Source organism: Oryza brachyantha, chromosome 3 (assembly GCF_000231095.2).
Source record: "Oryza brachyantha chromosome 3, ObraRS2, whole genome shotgun sequence".
Lineage (NCBI taxonomy): Eukaryota > Viridiplantae > Streptophyta > Magnoliopsida > Poales > Poaceae > Oryza > Oryza brachyantha.
Window position 1 is genome coordinate 13546514 of NC_023165.2, and position 14258 is coordinate 13560771.

At 44.5% G+C, this 14258-nt stretch overlaps 2 protein-coding genes across 3 annotated transcripts; one reads left to right on the forward strand and one right to left on the reverse strand.

The window, feature by feature from the left end:
- Positions 1-258: 258 nt before the first annotated feature.
- On the forward strand, positions 259-9707 carry LOC102713252. Of its 2 annotated transcripts, none has more exons than XM_006650103.3 (7): positions 259-4986; positions 5079-5320; positions 5396-5546; positions 6852-7035; positions 7120-7467; positions 7560-8233; positions 8613-9707. In XM_006650103.3, exons 1-7 carry the CDS (start codon positions 493-495, stop codon positions 9288-9290), a joined length of 6771 nt encoding a protein of 2256 aa, XP_006650166.3. In that variant the 5' UTR covers positions 259-492; the 3' UTR covers positions 9291-9707. The 2 variants fall into 2 exon arrangements, with proteins under 2 accessions (XP_006650166.3, XP_040377961.1); XM_040522027.1 differs by having other exon boundaries at positions 7566-8233.
- Positions 9708-10615: 908 nt separating this feature from the next.
- On the reverse strand, positions 10616-14258 carry LOC102706552 (cold-regulated protein 27-like). The gene is made up of 5 exons (XM_015835017.2): positions 14040-14258; positions 12033-12227; positions 11703-11943; positions 11203-11309; positions 10616-11117 (listed from the first exon to the last, which is right to left on the reverse strand). Exons 1-5 carry the CDS (start codon positions 14061-14063, stop codon positions 10983-10985), a joined length of 702 nt encoding a protein of 233 aa, XP_015690503.1. The 5' UTR covers positions 14064-14258; the 3' UTR covers positions 10616-10982.

Consider the following 14258-nt stretch of genomic DNA (forward strand, 5'->3'; position numbering starts at 1 on the left):
AATCTAAAATTTATTTATAATTAAAATACATTTAATACTTTAAATTTTAATTGAGTATCAAACTTGATATGATGTTTCTTTAAAACCTTTTTGCGAACTAAACTGAGGCCAGCCGGCACGAGGGCTGCCGCAGGAGCAGTAGCAACAACAACTACAAGGTAAAAAAAGGAAAAAAAAAACAGAAACTTTGAGATTCGTGCCGCAGTGCTCGTCTCAGCCCTCCTCTCTGCTCTCTCTCTAGGGCTCCCTTCCCTCGTTCCCTTTCCTCCTGCGGCCCGACACCAACCCTCCCCCAAATCCCCCACGCCACCGCCGCGCCGTCGCCGCCTCCTCCTCGGCGGCGCGTCTCCTTCTCCTCATCATCCTTCGCCGCTACCCCTTGCGGCCTCCTACGACCCCAGGGCCCCCACGCGGGGCGTGGCCCGGACGCTCCCCTGACCTTGGCTGCGGCTAGGGTTTCATGCGCGCCCCCCGCGGCCGCCGCAGCCGCCGATGTCGCACCCCGGCAAGTTCGTCTCCGTTAACCTCAACCGATCGTACGGCCAGCCCGCGCCCTCGCACCATGGAGGAGCCCGCCCATCACGGCCCCCCGGGTCGTCCGGTGGCGGCGGCGGGGGCGGCATGGTGGTGCTCTCCCGCGCCCGTGGCTCCTCCGTGGCCAAGCCCCAGCCGCCCAAGCTCTCCGTCCCGCCGCCGCTGAACCTCCCCTCGCTCCGCAAGGAGCACGAGCGCTTCGATGGCGCCGCCGCGGCCGCGGGCGGCGGAGCTGCCTCCGCCCCGGTCCGATCTGGTGCGCCCACTGCCGGGTGGACCAAGCCCGCCCCGGCCGCCGAGAAGCCCCCTGCTTCCGTGCCGCTCCCTGGCGGCGGCCCCAGGCCCCCTTCGTATGGATTCCCGGAGAAAGCCGTCGTCTTGCGTGGGGAGGACTTCCCTTCCCTGAGAGCAGCGGTCGCTCCGCCGCCTCCGCCACCTGCGCAGCGTCAGAAGGACAGTGATGGTGCACGTGTATCAACGCCGGAGACGCGGCCCATGCCCCTGGGGATGCGGCCGCAGGTAACACCCTCTCGTCCTGCTGAGCCCTTGGCCTCTTCCGGCAGCACGGGTGCTGGTGCTCATGTATCTGCAGAGAAGGCGCAAAGGAACGATTTGGGGCCACTTCCTATTGTCCGGCTTAGGTATGATTCCGATTGGGCTGATGATGAGCGTGATACAGGGTTGACCCTCCCGGAGCGTGACAGTAGGGAGAGGGGATTCGGTAGGAGTGAGCATGCCGTTCCAGGCCGTGACCTTTACGCAGGCATGAGGGAGCCCTACAAAAAAGAGCCCTTTGGAAAAGATTTGGTTGCTAGCAACAAAGAGGGTGGCCAGGATACATTGTGGCGATCTCCTATATCAATCCAACAAGATAGAGAACAGACAGATGGTCGGCCGCTCAGCGCAGGGAGAGGAACCATTACGCAATCATCTTATCATGAAAGCATGAATGGTGCTGCTTCCAAGGATTCATGGAATACAAGTAGGGATTCAGGTATGCGTGCATATGGACTGAATGGTGCAGAACCATATGGAAATGGACGTGCGGGGGAGACTCCTGGTGAACGATATGGTGACCTTTCAAATAATTGGTACAAGGGGAATTCTTTCCAGAATAGTTTTGTTTCCAAGGTGCAATCTTTCTCTGGTAATAAAGGGGTTTTAAATAATGAGCCACCTACAAAGTTTGGCAGGGAGAAGCGTCTCACCGGAACCCCTATGAAGCCTTTAATTGAGGATGGAGGTTTTGATAGTATTACAGCTGTTAATTTAAGTGCAATAAAGAAGAAAAAGGAAGCAACCAAACCAGTTGATTTCCATGACCCAGTAAGGGAATCATTTGAGGCAGAGCTTGATAGAATTTTGAGGTTACAGGAGCAAGAAAGGCAACGGGTAATAGAAGAACAGGCAAGGGCTAGAGAAATTGTTAGGAAACAAGAGGAGGAGAGGGAGAGACTAATAAGAGAGGAGGAGGAGAGGCAACGTTTGATGGAAGAAGAGGCAAGGCATGCTGCTTGGCTTGCGGAGCAAGAAAGATTGGAAGCTGCTAAAAAAGCTGAGGAGCAGAGAATCGCTAGGGAGGAGGAGAAAAAGAAGGCCACTATGGAGGAGGAGCGGCGCAGAGAGGGTGCACGCAAAAAACTCCTAGAGTTGGAGGCAAGGATTGCTAGACGACAAGCAGAATCAAACACTAGGGATGGGAATATTGCTTCATGTATCAATGATGGACTTTTGCCTGGAGCTTTGAAGGACAAAGATGTGCTACAATCTGCTAATACTGACGACAGTCATGATTTTGATAGAATGGGTGAGCGCATCAATACCTCTGCATCGTCAGAGTCCTCTAGTAACAACCGGTACAATGATGCAGTTCCAAGAGTGCACACTTTGAGAGATGGACACTCTTCGTTTGTTGACAGAGAGCATGCACATTTTAGTGGAAGAACTTCATTTCAAGATCAGGAAAGTGCTCACTACAGTCCACGGCGTGAAAATTTCACTGCAAGGAGGGGAAGTTACTCTAAGAAAGATTCTTATGATGGATTTGCAACTGTGACAGTCAGGCCATCTTCAAGAGGCCGAACTAATGATTCACCATGGGCATCAGAAGACTACCGTCATGGAAGGGTTCCAAGGTGGGATGCACCAAGGGAGAACGATAGGTTTGACAAGCAGACTGACTTTGACACTGACTTTTTTAGTAGTGACAGATTTGGAGATTCAGCTTGGCTGCCAAGTAGTTCACATGAGAGTCCCAATGGTCTCAAAGGAGAGAAGATGTTTCAGAGCTCTGAGGATAGTGAGTTCCCTTTTACAAGACCCCGTTACTCGATGCGGCAACCACGTGTACCCCCACCTCCAGCTGTGGTTAGAAGTATGATTGGTTCTTCCACTCAACATGCCAATTCCTCTTTCATGGAAAGTGGGTTGAGAGGGAGTTCCAGTAGGGAAGAACATAGTACGGTGAGTGAATATGCACGTGTATACCAAGAAGCATCTCACCAGCATGGAACATCAGTGGAAGGCGTTGCTCTTGATGAACAACAAAGTGGGGATAGGGAGAATACTATATTGGGCTCGCAATCTTCTCTGTCAGTTTCAAGCCCTCCTAGTTCACCTCCACATGTTTCACATGATGAGATGGATGTTTCTGGTGATTCACCTGCATTGCCAACTTCCGCTGATGGTGATCGAACTGTGATGTCTGACATTGACCATGCAGCTTCAACCTTAGATGCAGCCAACACAAGCAGAATCAATACCTCAAGCACAGTTTCTCACTTGGAGGATGATGAATGGCCAAGTGGAAATAATGAAGATCGTCAAAAGCAAGACGAGTATGATGAAGAAAGCAATAGCTACCAGGAAGATGAAATCAATGAAGGTGATGATGAAAATCTTGACTTGGACGATGAATTTGTGCCTAGTTCACATGTAGAACTGGAACCTGTTATACTTGGATTTGATGAGGGTGTACAGGTTGAAATACCCCCAAACCCTGAGCTTGAGTTAATATCCATGAAGAACACACATTCTGGTGTCATGGAGCAGCAGGTGGGCAGTGGTTCTGTTTGCCCTTCTGACTTTGTTACTGAAGCAGAGAAGGCACTGCAGAACTTGACTCTTGATCAAATAAATGCATTGACAGTTGAAACTAACGGTGAGCCATCCAATAGCTTAGTAGCATCTGTGCCAGGCTCCAAGTTACCTCAGACGCCTTCCACAGATCCTGTCGCGCCACCAGCTTCAGTAGTAAATGGCCGGAGTGAGGTCCCTGTTAATCTCCAGTTTGGTTTATTTTCTGGGCCCTCTTTGATACCAACTCCTGTTCCAGCCATTCAGATTGGTTCCATACAAATGCCTATAAACCTCCACAACCAGATAAACCCATCATTATCTCAAATGCACCCTTCACCAGCTCCATTGTTCCAGTTTGGCCAGTTGAGGTATGTGCGCCCCATTGCCCAGAATGTTCAACCGGTTTCTCAACCGATGCCCTCAATTCATTCATCTATGCCAGCTCCTTATATGTTGAATCAGTATGCTTCAAGTGGTCTCCCAAATGAAATAAATCAACACATTCACCAGAATATCCCTTCAGCCAAACATCCTTTTTTGTTTCAGCATTCAGATTCACAGAATCTTAATACACCTGCGATCAACCAGATGGTTGATGCAGAGGGATTTCACAGCCTGCTGGACAGATCTTCAAAACCCGAAAGTCATAGGAATCATGATATCTCTCTGAAGAGGAATTACAAACCGACTTCTAACAACAGAGAATCTTCTCAAGTTAATTCAGACGCAAAAGTTGTAAGTGGTACAAAGACTCCAGGTGCTGTACCTGGTGGACGCGGGAGAAAATATGGTTATGCTGTCAAGGAACCCAGTACAAGGTCAGCGAGTTCAGTTGTTGACCATTCTAATAAGGATTCAAGAGGATTCCAGAGGAGGACTCGTAGGAACATAAGAAGAACCGAGTGTAGAGTTCGGGAAAATGTTGATAAGCACCAGATTCAAGATGAACCATTTAGTCATAGTGAGCAGAACGAGAAGCCATATCCCAATGGAACATCAAGAGAAATTTCTTTGAGAAATGCAAACAGAAGGGAAGGTGAAAAGTCATTTAGGGTTAATGAAACAAGTGATCTTACTGCAGTTACTTCATCGACATGTGCTAATTATTACAGTAAGACAGAGAGAAGTACACACAAGGCTCCATCCTATGAGAGATCTCATGGTGGGAACAAGAAATCTAGAGCAGGTGCTATCCCTGAAGAAGATGTTAATGCTTCATCACAGGCAGGAGTTGCACGAGTTGTTAGGCAGCAGGGCATTGAAGTCCCTGTTGATGCAGATGGTTTCATCGAAGTAAGGTCTAAGAGGCAGATCATGAGTGTCAGGAGAGAGCAGAGGGAGAAAGAAAATAGATCCAAGATGAGGATAGCAAAGGTGCCCAATTTTCATCTTTGATATGCTTGAACTTGTACCTTATAATAATTGTTGTCTTCCTAAAACTAATGCTTTGGTATTGGTTGAACCAGGCTCCCCGCAAACAGCATCAAGTTTCTCTGCACAGCACCAGTAGCCCAAATTTGAACAAGGGAACGGTTTCTTTGGCAGAACCTGTAAAGAATGTTTCTTTGGATTCTCTTATGGCCGTTGAAGGCAGAGTCATTGACCCTGCTGAAACATCGGTTACACTGAAGGGTGATAAAGCTTCCATGACACCCATAGGGCCACCTTTGGTCAACACAGAATCTCATACAAACTACTATGCGAAGAAGTATGTTGCTTAATCATGTTTATGTTATTTATTTATCAGGATTCTAGAGCTTTTTTATTCACAAAACCTTTACAGGCCTATCCAAAGTCATCCATCCTCAGATGTGGTCAATTCTAGTGCTGCTGTAAAACTCGTGGCAGGCCTATCTGCAGACAACAATAAAACGATGCCCATTAGCAGTCCATTTAACATGGGCGCCTGGGATAATTCACAACTAAACCAGCAGGTAGATTTGTTTTTCATACTCATACTCATGTTGATATGGTGTGTCACATTCCTTTTGTAGGAACACACATTGCTTCCAGTTGTTGATAGTCACTTCATTTGTTTCAATTAATATCTTTTAGTTGAAATGAGAACAGTAATTTTCTGGAAATAATTAGTTCTGAATTTCAGTGTATATATTGATTTTGGAACCTATATTTATGTTGTTTGTGCTGGCTTCAATTCATATGCTGAATGATGCAGACAACACTATGGTAGCTGTATGTTATGTGAGAACAATACAGTTTATTCACGTCTAAAACCTCGTGATGCTTAACTTTGTTTGCATTTATGCAAGCTAGACCATCTTTGGTATTTTGTGTACAAATGATTCAGATGCAGCCGTAGAGCTAGAGGAAAATGCTTGCTCAAAAATAAAAACATATTTTGACTATCTTCATGCCTTTGGAAAATCTAAAAAATGCCATTGACAAACGTCTAAGTCTAAGAAATACCATTGACGAATGTCCTGTTGATAAGATGATGCGCTTAGTAGTCCCTAATTGTAAAAACACCAATTTTCCGCCTTGTGTTAAAGACTTGAAGGTGCAAAGTTTTTTTTTAAAATAATACTGATTTCTCTATGAATATTTGAGTAAAGCCTTTGCATCTCGGTTTGTGAAAATTTTCTTGTTGCCATTAAGAGACGGCATGCTCATTCTTTTTCCATATAACTGTAGAGAGATGATTAGTTTTACCCGTCCATATGTGTGCTTAGTTATGGCAGTTGTGTCAGTACCGGAAATCTGGAATACTCTCTGCCCTCCTCCCCAACTACTGTCTCCAATGATGCCTCCTGTGCTGACATATCCCTTACTGCCACATGATCTCTTGCTATTGGTTTTGTTTCTTTTGTTGTTCTCCATGGATGTGTACAGAGGTAAAATGAGGCTTTTCTTCTTGATCTTAAGATGGCCAAAGCCGGACTAGGACATCTTGCACCAAGAACAGGCATCACAGATGAACAGAAGGTGACGAGAGCACAGAAAACCAAGGTGGTGATGCCACGGCAAACCAGGGATATAATTGCCTTAGAAAAATCTGATATCCCAAATCTGGTTAATGCACATTAACTCAACCGAATTCAGTGGAACTAGCAAAAACGAGAACTACACTAGCAAAGTGATGGCAAAAGAATCTTCTGAAAAATATTTTTGCTTGTTTGTCTTTTGCATACTTGCATTATATGCTCAGGCTCTTAGTAAAATGTGGGCAACATATAATTATGGTGTATGCAATATAATTTTTTTACCACTTGTGTGTGCAGGTTATGCCATTAACTCAAACTCAACTTGAAGAAGCTATGAAACCAGGGAAGTTTGAACAAGCTAGTTCTGGCTTTTCTTTGGAACCAATCAATGCTTCATCTCCCACAGTAGCTTCTGAAAAAGCATTCCCTTCATCTGCTAGCCCTATCAATTCCCTTCTGGCCGGGGAGAAGATTCAGTTTGGTATGCACTTTGTATTACCTGTATACAATGTTTCCTGCTTCTTGAGTCTTGACTGATGACGATGAAATAAAAAACAATATTCAGGAGCAGTTACCTCACCAACTGTACTGCCTCCAGTCAACCGAACTATTACAAGTGGGCTTGGCCCTCCAGGTTCATCTAGGCCTGATATGAAAATTGATCGCACCTTGGCTGGTGATAGCAATAGTACCGCTATTTTGTTTGATAAGGAGATGGGTGCTGCAAAGGAATCATCTCCAAATTCCAATGATGTTGAAGCTGAAGCTGAGGCTGAAGCGGCTGCCTCTGCTGTGGCTGTTGCAGCTATTAGCACTGATGAGATAGTTGGATCTGGAGCTGATGCAATGACAGCTTCTGCTTCAGACAACAAAAGCTTTGGGAATAAGGATCTAGCTGGATTAACATCAGGAGGTATGATTTTTCGGCTGTTAGTTATTTGAATTGAAAATTTAGCCTCTGCATGCAGATGTATCTGTAGATTTATTTTGATAAAACTGAGGCAGGTGCAGGTCAATCATCCACAGATGAACCACTCAGCGTTGCTCTTCCAGCAGACTTGTCAGTTGATACTCCATCAATGTCCCTGTGGCACCCTTTGCCCAGTCCACAGGCATCAGGGCCAATGCTTTCTCAATTTCCTGGTGCACAGCCATCCCACTTTTCCTGCTTTGAGATGAACACGATGTTAGGAGGTCAGATATTTGCATTTGGACCAAGTGATGAATGTGCTGGTTCTCAGGGTCAGCAGCCTCAAAGAAGTAATGCTTTACCTTCAGCACCATTGGGAGCTTGGCCACAATGCCATTCTGGAGTTGAGTCATTCTATCGTCCTCCAACTGGGTTTACTGGTCCTTTCATTAGTCCTGGAGGGATACCAGGCGTACAAGGTCCTCCACATATGGTGGTTTATAACCACTTTGCTCCAGTAGGGCAGTTTAGCCAAATGGGACTTGGTTTCATGGGAACCACTTATATTCCTGGTGACAAGCAGCCTGACTGGAAGCAAAACCAAGGACCTTCGGTTGTTGGTGTTAGCCAGAGTGATCCAAGCAACCAAAATATGGTACCTGGTCAAGTAAGCTCGCCCAGTGTTCCTACTCCAGTCCAACATCTACGCCCAACCTCTATCATGCCGATTCCGTCTCCACTGACCATGTTCGATATTGCTCCATTCCAGGTATGACATGCATATAGAACTGAGCTTTAAGCTTGTGTGTGACCATTACATAAGAATATACATTATTGAGAGTTGAAAGCATGTCACATTATTGGGAGTTTAAAGCGTATGCTGCATAATTATTACATCGAGATTTATCGTCACCTGTCACCTTTATATTCCCTTCTACTTTGCTCTTTATTGCAAGAAAAAAGTGTCTTATGTCTTATGTGTTTGATGGTTAGATAATTTACATAGCCATTGTCAATAATTTGAAAAATGGAACTTTTACTATTGTAATCGTTTGGTACACGTGGTGAAATTCATGCATCCTTTTTTTAATACCACTTGACCTTTTCCATTTGCGGTAGAGCTAACTCTCAGCACATTGCCATTCCAGTCATCAACAGACATACAGATGCAACCTTGTTGGCCACATATGCCTGTAGCACCACTACACACTGTCCCATTATCAGTGCCGCTACAGCAGCATCCGATGGACGGCACAGCTGCACCGCAGTTTGTTCATAACATCCAAGTGGACAACAAGGCGAGTACAAGTAACCGGTTTCAGGAGCCTTCCGCGTCAGTTGTTCAAGCAGATAACAGCAAGAGCTCCCCTCAGTTCACAAATGAGATAGGTCTTGTTGAACAACCAGCCTCCAGCAGTTCAAATGGTCAAACTGTTCAGCCTTCGTTTGCTCGGGCAGGCATGATCAGCAATGAAGTCCCAACCAGTGCCAAAGTTATGGGTAGGTCGAACACACCAAATGTTAACCCTGGGGTTGCTGCAGGGGTGACCAGCAACTCAAATGGAAGTCAGGTTGCCAGCATGCCTTCCAAGCCCCACCAGTCTTCATCATCATCGGGTCAACAGTACCAACATCAAGCTAATAGTCAAGATCGTCGGCCTCGGGTGGCCCAAAAGACTGGAGCCAACAATGAATGGCACCGCCGTTCCGGATACCAGGGAAGGCCTCAAAATTCTGGTTCAGACAAGAACTTGGGCACTGGTAGGATGAAGCAGATCTATGTTGCAAAATCATCATCAGCAAGTGGCCATGCCCCATCTGGTTAGAGCACAAATGCTTTTCGCAAAAACCTGCGTGAAGGAGACTACACCAGCTCGACTCGAGCATCTTTGCATCGGAGACACTTGAAATGTGTTCTCGCACCATGTCTGTCTATCCTTTTTGTTCCGTTGGCGATTATATAGCCTGTGCTGATCATTTATCTATTTTTGGTTCATTGTCTTTTATAGAGAAGAAAAAGGGATGTGGTTGCAGTGTCACACTATATAGTCAACCTTCCAAATGTGCTATTGTGTAAGTCGATGGTGTGTTATCTGAATTGTTAATACTATCTGAATTGTTAATACTATTCTTAATTTTTCTTTTTGCCGGACTCTGGAGGTTTAAACAGCCTTGGAGGTGCCTATTATATATATAATAGGGGAGGAAACATGCCTTGTGAATGTGTCCATGTCCCCATTTTATATTTTGAATCATGTGCTTACATTGTGTTCTATTTTTATTTTTGAGTTAGTTTCACATTGGACCATATATTTTTGACCAAAGTTTCATAATAAACTAGAGATCAGCCAATGTTATTACTTTTAACACCACATATCTTTGCACTAGTTTGCGGTATGGAACGAGGGTAAGCCCAGAGAACTTTGTTGTTAACACAGGGATATATAAAAAAAGAAACAAAATAGGTTTTGTTCATTCTTGTTAGTGCGATTTGTATCTGATCGACTAGCTCAATTTATGTCATTTTTGTTCATTTGCACGACTAGATTATTTTGCATCCTTTTAAGACATACACCTCACTGTTTTGTGATATACTGAGAAAATTGTTCTTTGGTTTACTAAAGAGCATGTGATCTCTCTGTTTCTAAATATTTGACACCGTTGATTTTTTTTATTTACGTTTAACTATTCGTTTTATTCAAAAAATTTACATAATTATTAATTATTTTTATATCATTTCATTTATTGTTGAATATACTTTTATGCACATATATAACTTTATATATTTTTTAAAAAATTGAATAAAACGAATAGTCAAACATGTATAAAAAAGTCAACGGCGTCGAACGTTTAGGGATGGAGGTAGTATATCTTAATACTGTGAACCACTAAAAATAATGGTTTGAAATAACTTTTCTCACATATTCGTGTTATGTGCTCAACTATAATCTAAACTGCCAAAAAAAAGTGCTAAGATATGTGTGGTGTAAGTGAAAATGTTGGTTTAGCCATAGGCCATTGAGAAACTTTGGTCAAAATATATAGCAGAGTATGAAATTTACTCTTTGTTTATAAGGTATATTTTTCACCTTTTTGGTCATAGCGATGTTCTTTTTCTCAGCATGTACCTGAGGTGTGTATTTTGCTGTCTTGCTGACACACATAAAGGTGGTTGGGAATTTGGAAATCAACCCGACCAGATGGCAAAATGGACTTTCTGAAACAATTTCTTTCATAGCACAGCATACAAGTATATACAACAACAGGGAAGAGTCCCAGGCCCCAGCTGATGTTCCAGTGTAGCTAGTGAAACCTGAAATTGAATATGTTGTGATCATGGTTGTGCTTGTTGGAAGCGGTACCTATGGCGTTGCCTTTCACCAAACCTTATTACAAAACTGTGTCGAATCAGCTACATCATTTCTACACAAAGAAGCCATGCTGCATTTACCAAAACAACCGCCGCTACCATTTTTCTTGTTAAAAATTTGTGCAGCTTAGCTGCTCAGTTCTAAACCTCACACGGACCAAGTCCTCTGTCCCTGGGATTTCCACGATGGTGAAGCAGTTTCTGCGTACAGTAATCCAATGTCGAGATCTGATGAGCTGCCACTGTAATATCCTTCTAAATTTGCGTTTCCAGGTGACGCAACCTAATGCATACCATATATTTAAACATGTTAGAATTTGTTCATTTATAAAGCCAGGGACAAGAGGAAAAGACACAAGTTCCATTACCATGTTTGTACCAGGAGGAGCATGTTTCAGTCTCTTGTTGCTGCATGCTACGGTTTGTTCCCTTCTAATTTCAGTCTCCTCATCGCTGAAGTTTTGGTCTGATAACTCTGAAGAAAGACAACGGCACATATCTCTGGTAAGCTGCTGGTGAGAAGTACAAATGAGAGCAAAATGGTGTGCTGGGCTAATAATGGGCTGGCTTACATACGCTTACTGGCATTACTACTGCTTAATATACTTCTTCACTGAAACAGATCCAGTAACTGTTGTGACAAAATGTACCAGCTTAATCCTATCATGAATCTAATTGGCCATCTAAGAAACTGATATACTACAGCTCACCAATAAGACTTCTGAAAAGGCAAAATATCTTTATCTTTGTTAGCTTTTGATGAAACACATTGCAGTTTTTCCTATGAAAATACTCTTGTCTTTTTTCTTTCACTGAAAAAAATTAAAAAGCATTATTTGCAGAAATGGAGAAGGCAAAGGTTACCTACCTGTTATCCAAGAAGAAGATTGCCCATGCCAGTGGAAACTGGAAGCAGAACACAATCCATGGCTATTTCGTTTTGCACGGTAACTGATTCTTTCTTGTCTTGGCTCAGTAGTTGATGCATCATCACCCATAAAATAGGATTTGCTATCTTCCTGATGGCCATAACATGAAGTTGATCCGATATGCTTAGTTTGTGATGCTCTCGATGCAGCTCCGTCAACCTCATCCAACCCCCAGAATTCCTAATGTTTTCATTAAGAGAGAAAATTTTCACACATCGCGACCTTTCATATTGCTATGGCTATGGAGGAAGGCCCAGTCTTGCCCATACCTGAGCAACTATGTTATCTGTACGATTTTCATTGCACATACCGTGCCCCCATACACTTGAAGATCGGCAGAACACCGCCTTTGAGTTGACTTTACCATCATACAGTTGGGTAACAAATGATTCCTCCAATGAACTAATATATAGCATGTGCTTTTCATCCGTCCATCCATTTGATGAACCAGCGCTCGTTATGTCCTGGTGGAAGAAAAAACAGGAATAAAACAATTAACTTGATTCCTAAAGAAGCGAAGTACTGAACGGTAGTCTGCCCATCATTCTGCTACCCTTTTGTCACTGGAAAGAGCACACATAGTACACATAAGATGGTAAAACGAGCAGGGATGCAGGACAATACAAATATGCCATGATCTAAGGAACACAGGTACATCCGTATTTGATTCCTCAACTGAAATCATGCCAAGATTTATATAGACAATGAGAAATGTAATGCCATTGCCAGAAACTTCAGTACCCAAGATCATAGAAAGGCAATTAGATGAGACAGCTCAAAGGAACATATCACATTTGTCCTTTTTGCCTAGTTTTGCAAACTTCTTCATGGCAAACATTGAAGTCATGCCTGGTTTTTAGAATGAAAAGATTTTACTAAGAAAGCAAGATTGTAGTGTCATTACTAACATGATCAACTAACTACTGGAGGCTGGAGTAGTATCAACAAAGGATGCAACAAGATGTTAAGTCAACGACAAAAACCATCTGTGCAACAGAAAACAACTGGAATATGCATGACATATGCAGCGTTTCTATTGAAACTTTCAAGATTAAAGGAGTAAGTTGCAGAACAGTCATAATTTGAATAATTTTGGGGGTAGAAAACTACTGGGAATGATGGAGCACGTATGCAAACCTCATTCCAGGTAAAAGATCTTCCATTCATCAATGAAGCTAAATACTCGATTAGCATCTTTGCCACCATTTATTAAATGCTACCTGAAGTCAATATCCCTTTTTCCCTTACGGAATTTTGTGACCCATCTTTCCTCATACTTACTACTATAACTAATTGATGTCCTCATGTTCATGTCCACGCCCACAAGGTAAAGGAAGGGTAATATTTCCAGCTTCAAGCCAGTACGGCCTCCTAGGTAGACACCATGTCGACGGTGTCATCCACACTACTCCACTTTGTAGCCGATTCATTATGCTTGTATTGTGTCTTAAACACAAAGCCACACGAACAATACATGGCCATATATATAGTTCCCATGAACATGCGTGTGATCTCACTCCGGCACAAAACTCATTTAGATTCCTATGGAAAAACAAAGGATTTGGACTCCTAAGAAATGATTCCTACGAGTATCGTTCGGGTTCGCAGGAACGAAGTGCATGAAAACGAAAGGAAACTTTTCTTTCCTACAAGTGGTAGAGAGGAAACAAAGAAAATTTTATGTCCACTCCAACCTCTTTGAAAAATTCTTATGGATTTGCGAGTGCATGCATTCCTCTTCCCATGGGTTAAAATTCTTCCAAACCGAGGCCTAAACAAAAGGAGAGCATGTCCAGAAGTACAGCTATGGCATGGCAGCAAACCGGCAGTGTGCTCAAGCAGAACACGCGCCGTCACGAACGCGAGCGTCCCACGCTCTTCCACGCCATGAAAGCGCTCCGCTCCTCTCCCCGATGATTCAGGAAGAAACAGGTTAAGTAAACGCAGGGACATCAGTTCAAACGGAGGATCCAAACCCTCTCCCGTCTCGCCCCCGCCCGCTCCTGCGCCCTCCGACCGACCGACCTGAACCTCATCCACGCGCGTCGCCCATGGAACCCCGAACAGACGAAATCACCGCCGCCGCGACGCTCATGGCGCCGGGCAGGCAGGCAGGCAGGCTAATCCTCGGATTACAGGCTAGCCTCACAAGCAGAGGGTACCAAACCCCAGCCCCAGACGGGAAGACACGATGGCTCGAGCCCCGCCCCGTCCATGCGAGGAGAGGACGAACCAACGAACCAGAGGAGAAGCAGGGAGTCGATCGAAAGGGTTACCGCTAGTCCCGGCGGCTGATCCATCCCAGGCGCAGGCTGCGGGTCAGGTGCGCGGCGGCAGCTCAAGAACTTCGCCCTTCTTCCTCGGCCGCGTCGACGAGGAGGAGGAGGAGGAGGAGATTCCGGTGAACCCTCGCGGTGGCCGGCGGAGAGGAGGGGAATGGAGGAGGAGGGGAGCCTTCGGTTTCTCTTTTATCCAGCGTGGCATGGTTGCTTTTC

What these genes read in the sequence shown, in the direction of transcription:
- LOC102706552 (XM_015835017.2), bottom strand. Translation starts at nt 14,063, where the DNA reads ATGGATCAGCCGCCGGGACTAGCG. An exon ending in ATCAGCCGCCGGGACTAGCG is followed by an intron (nt 12,228 to 14,039) that starts GTAACCCTTTCG and finishes TTCTTCCACCAG; the next exon opens with GACATAACGAGCGCTGGTTC. An exon ending in ATCTTCTTCTTGGATAACAG is followed by an intron (nt 11,310 to 11,702) that starts GTAGGTAACCTT and finishes GTCTTTCTTCAG; the next exon opens with AGTTATCAGACCAAAACTTC.
- LOC102713252 (XM_006650103.3), top strand. Translation starts at nt 493, where the DNA reads ATGTCGCACCCCGGCAAGTTCGTCTCCGTTAACCTCAACCGATCGTAC. An exon ending in CCAAGATGAGGATAGCAAAG is followed by an intron (nt 4,987 to 5,078) that starts GTGCCCAATTTT and finishes TGGTTGAACCAG; the next exon opens with GCTCCCCGCAAACAGCATCA. An exon ending in AGCTGGATTAACATCAGGAG is followed by an intron (nt 7,468 to 7,559) that starts GTATGATTTTTC and finishes AAACTGAGGCAG; the next exon opens with GTGCAGGTCAATCATCCACA.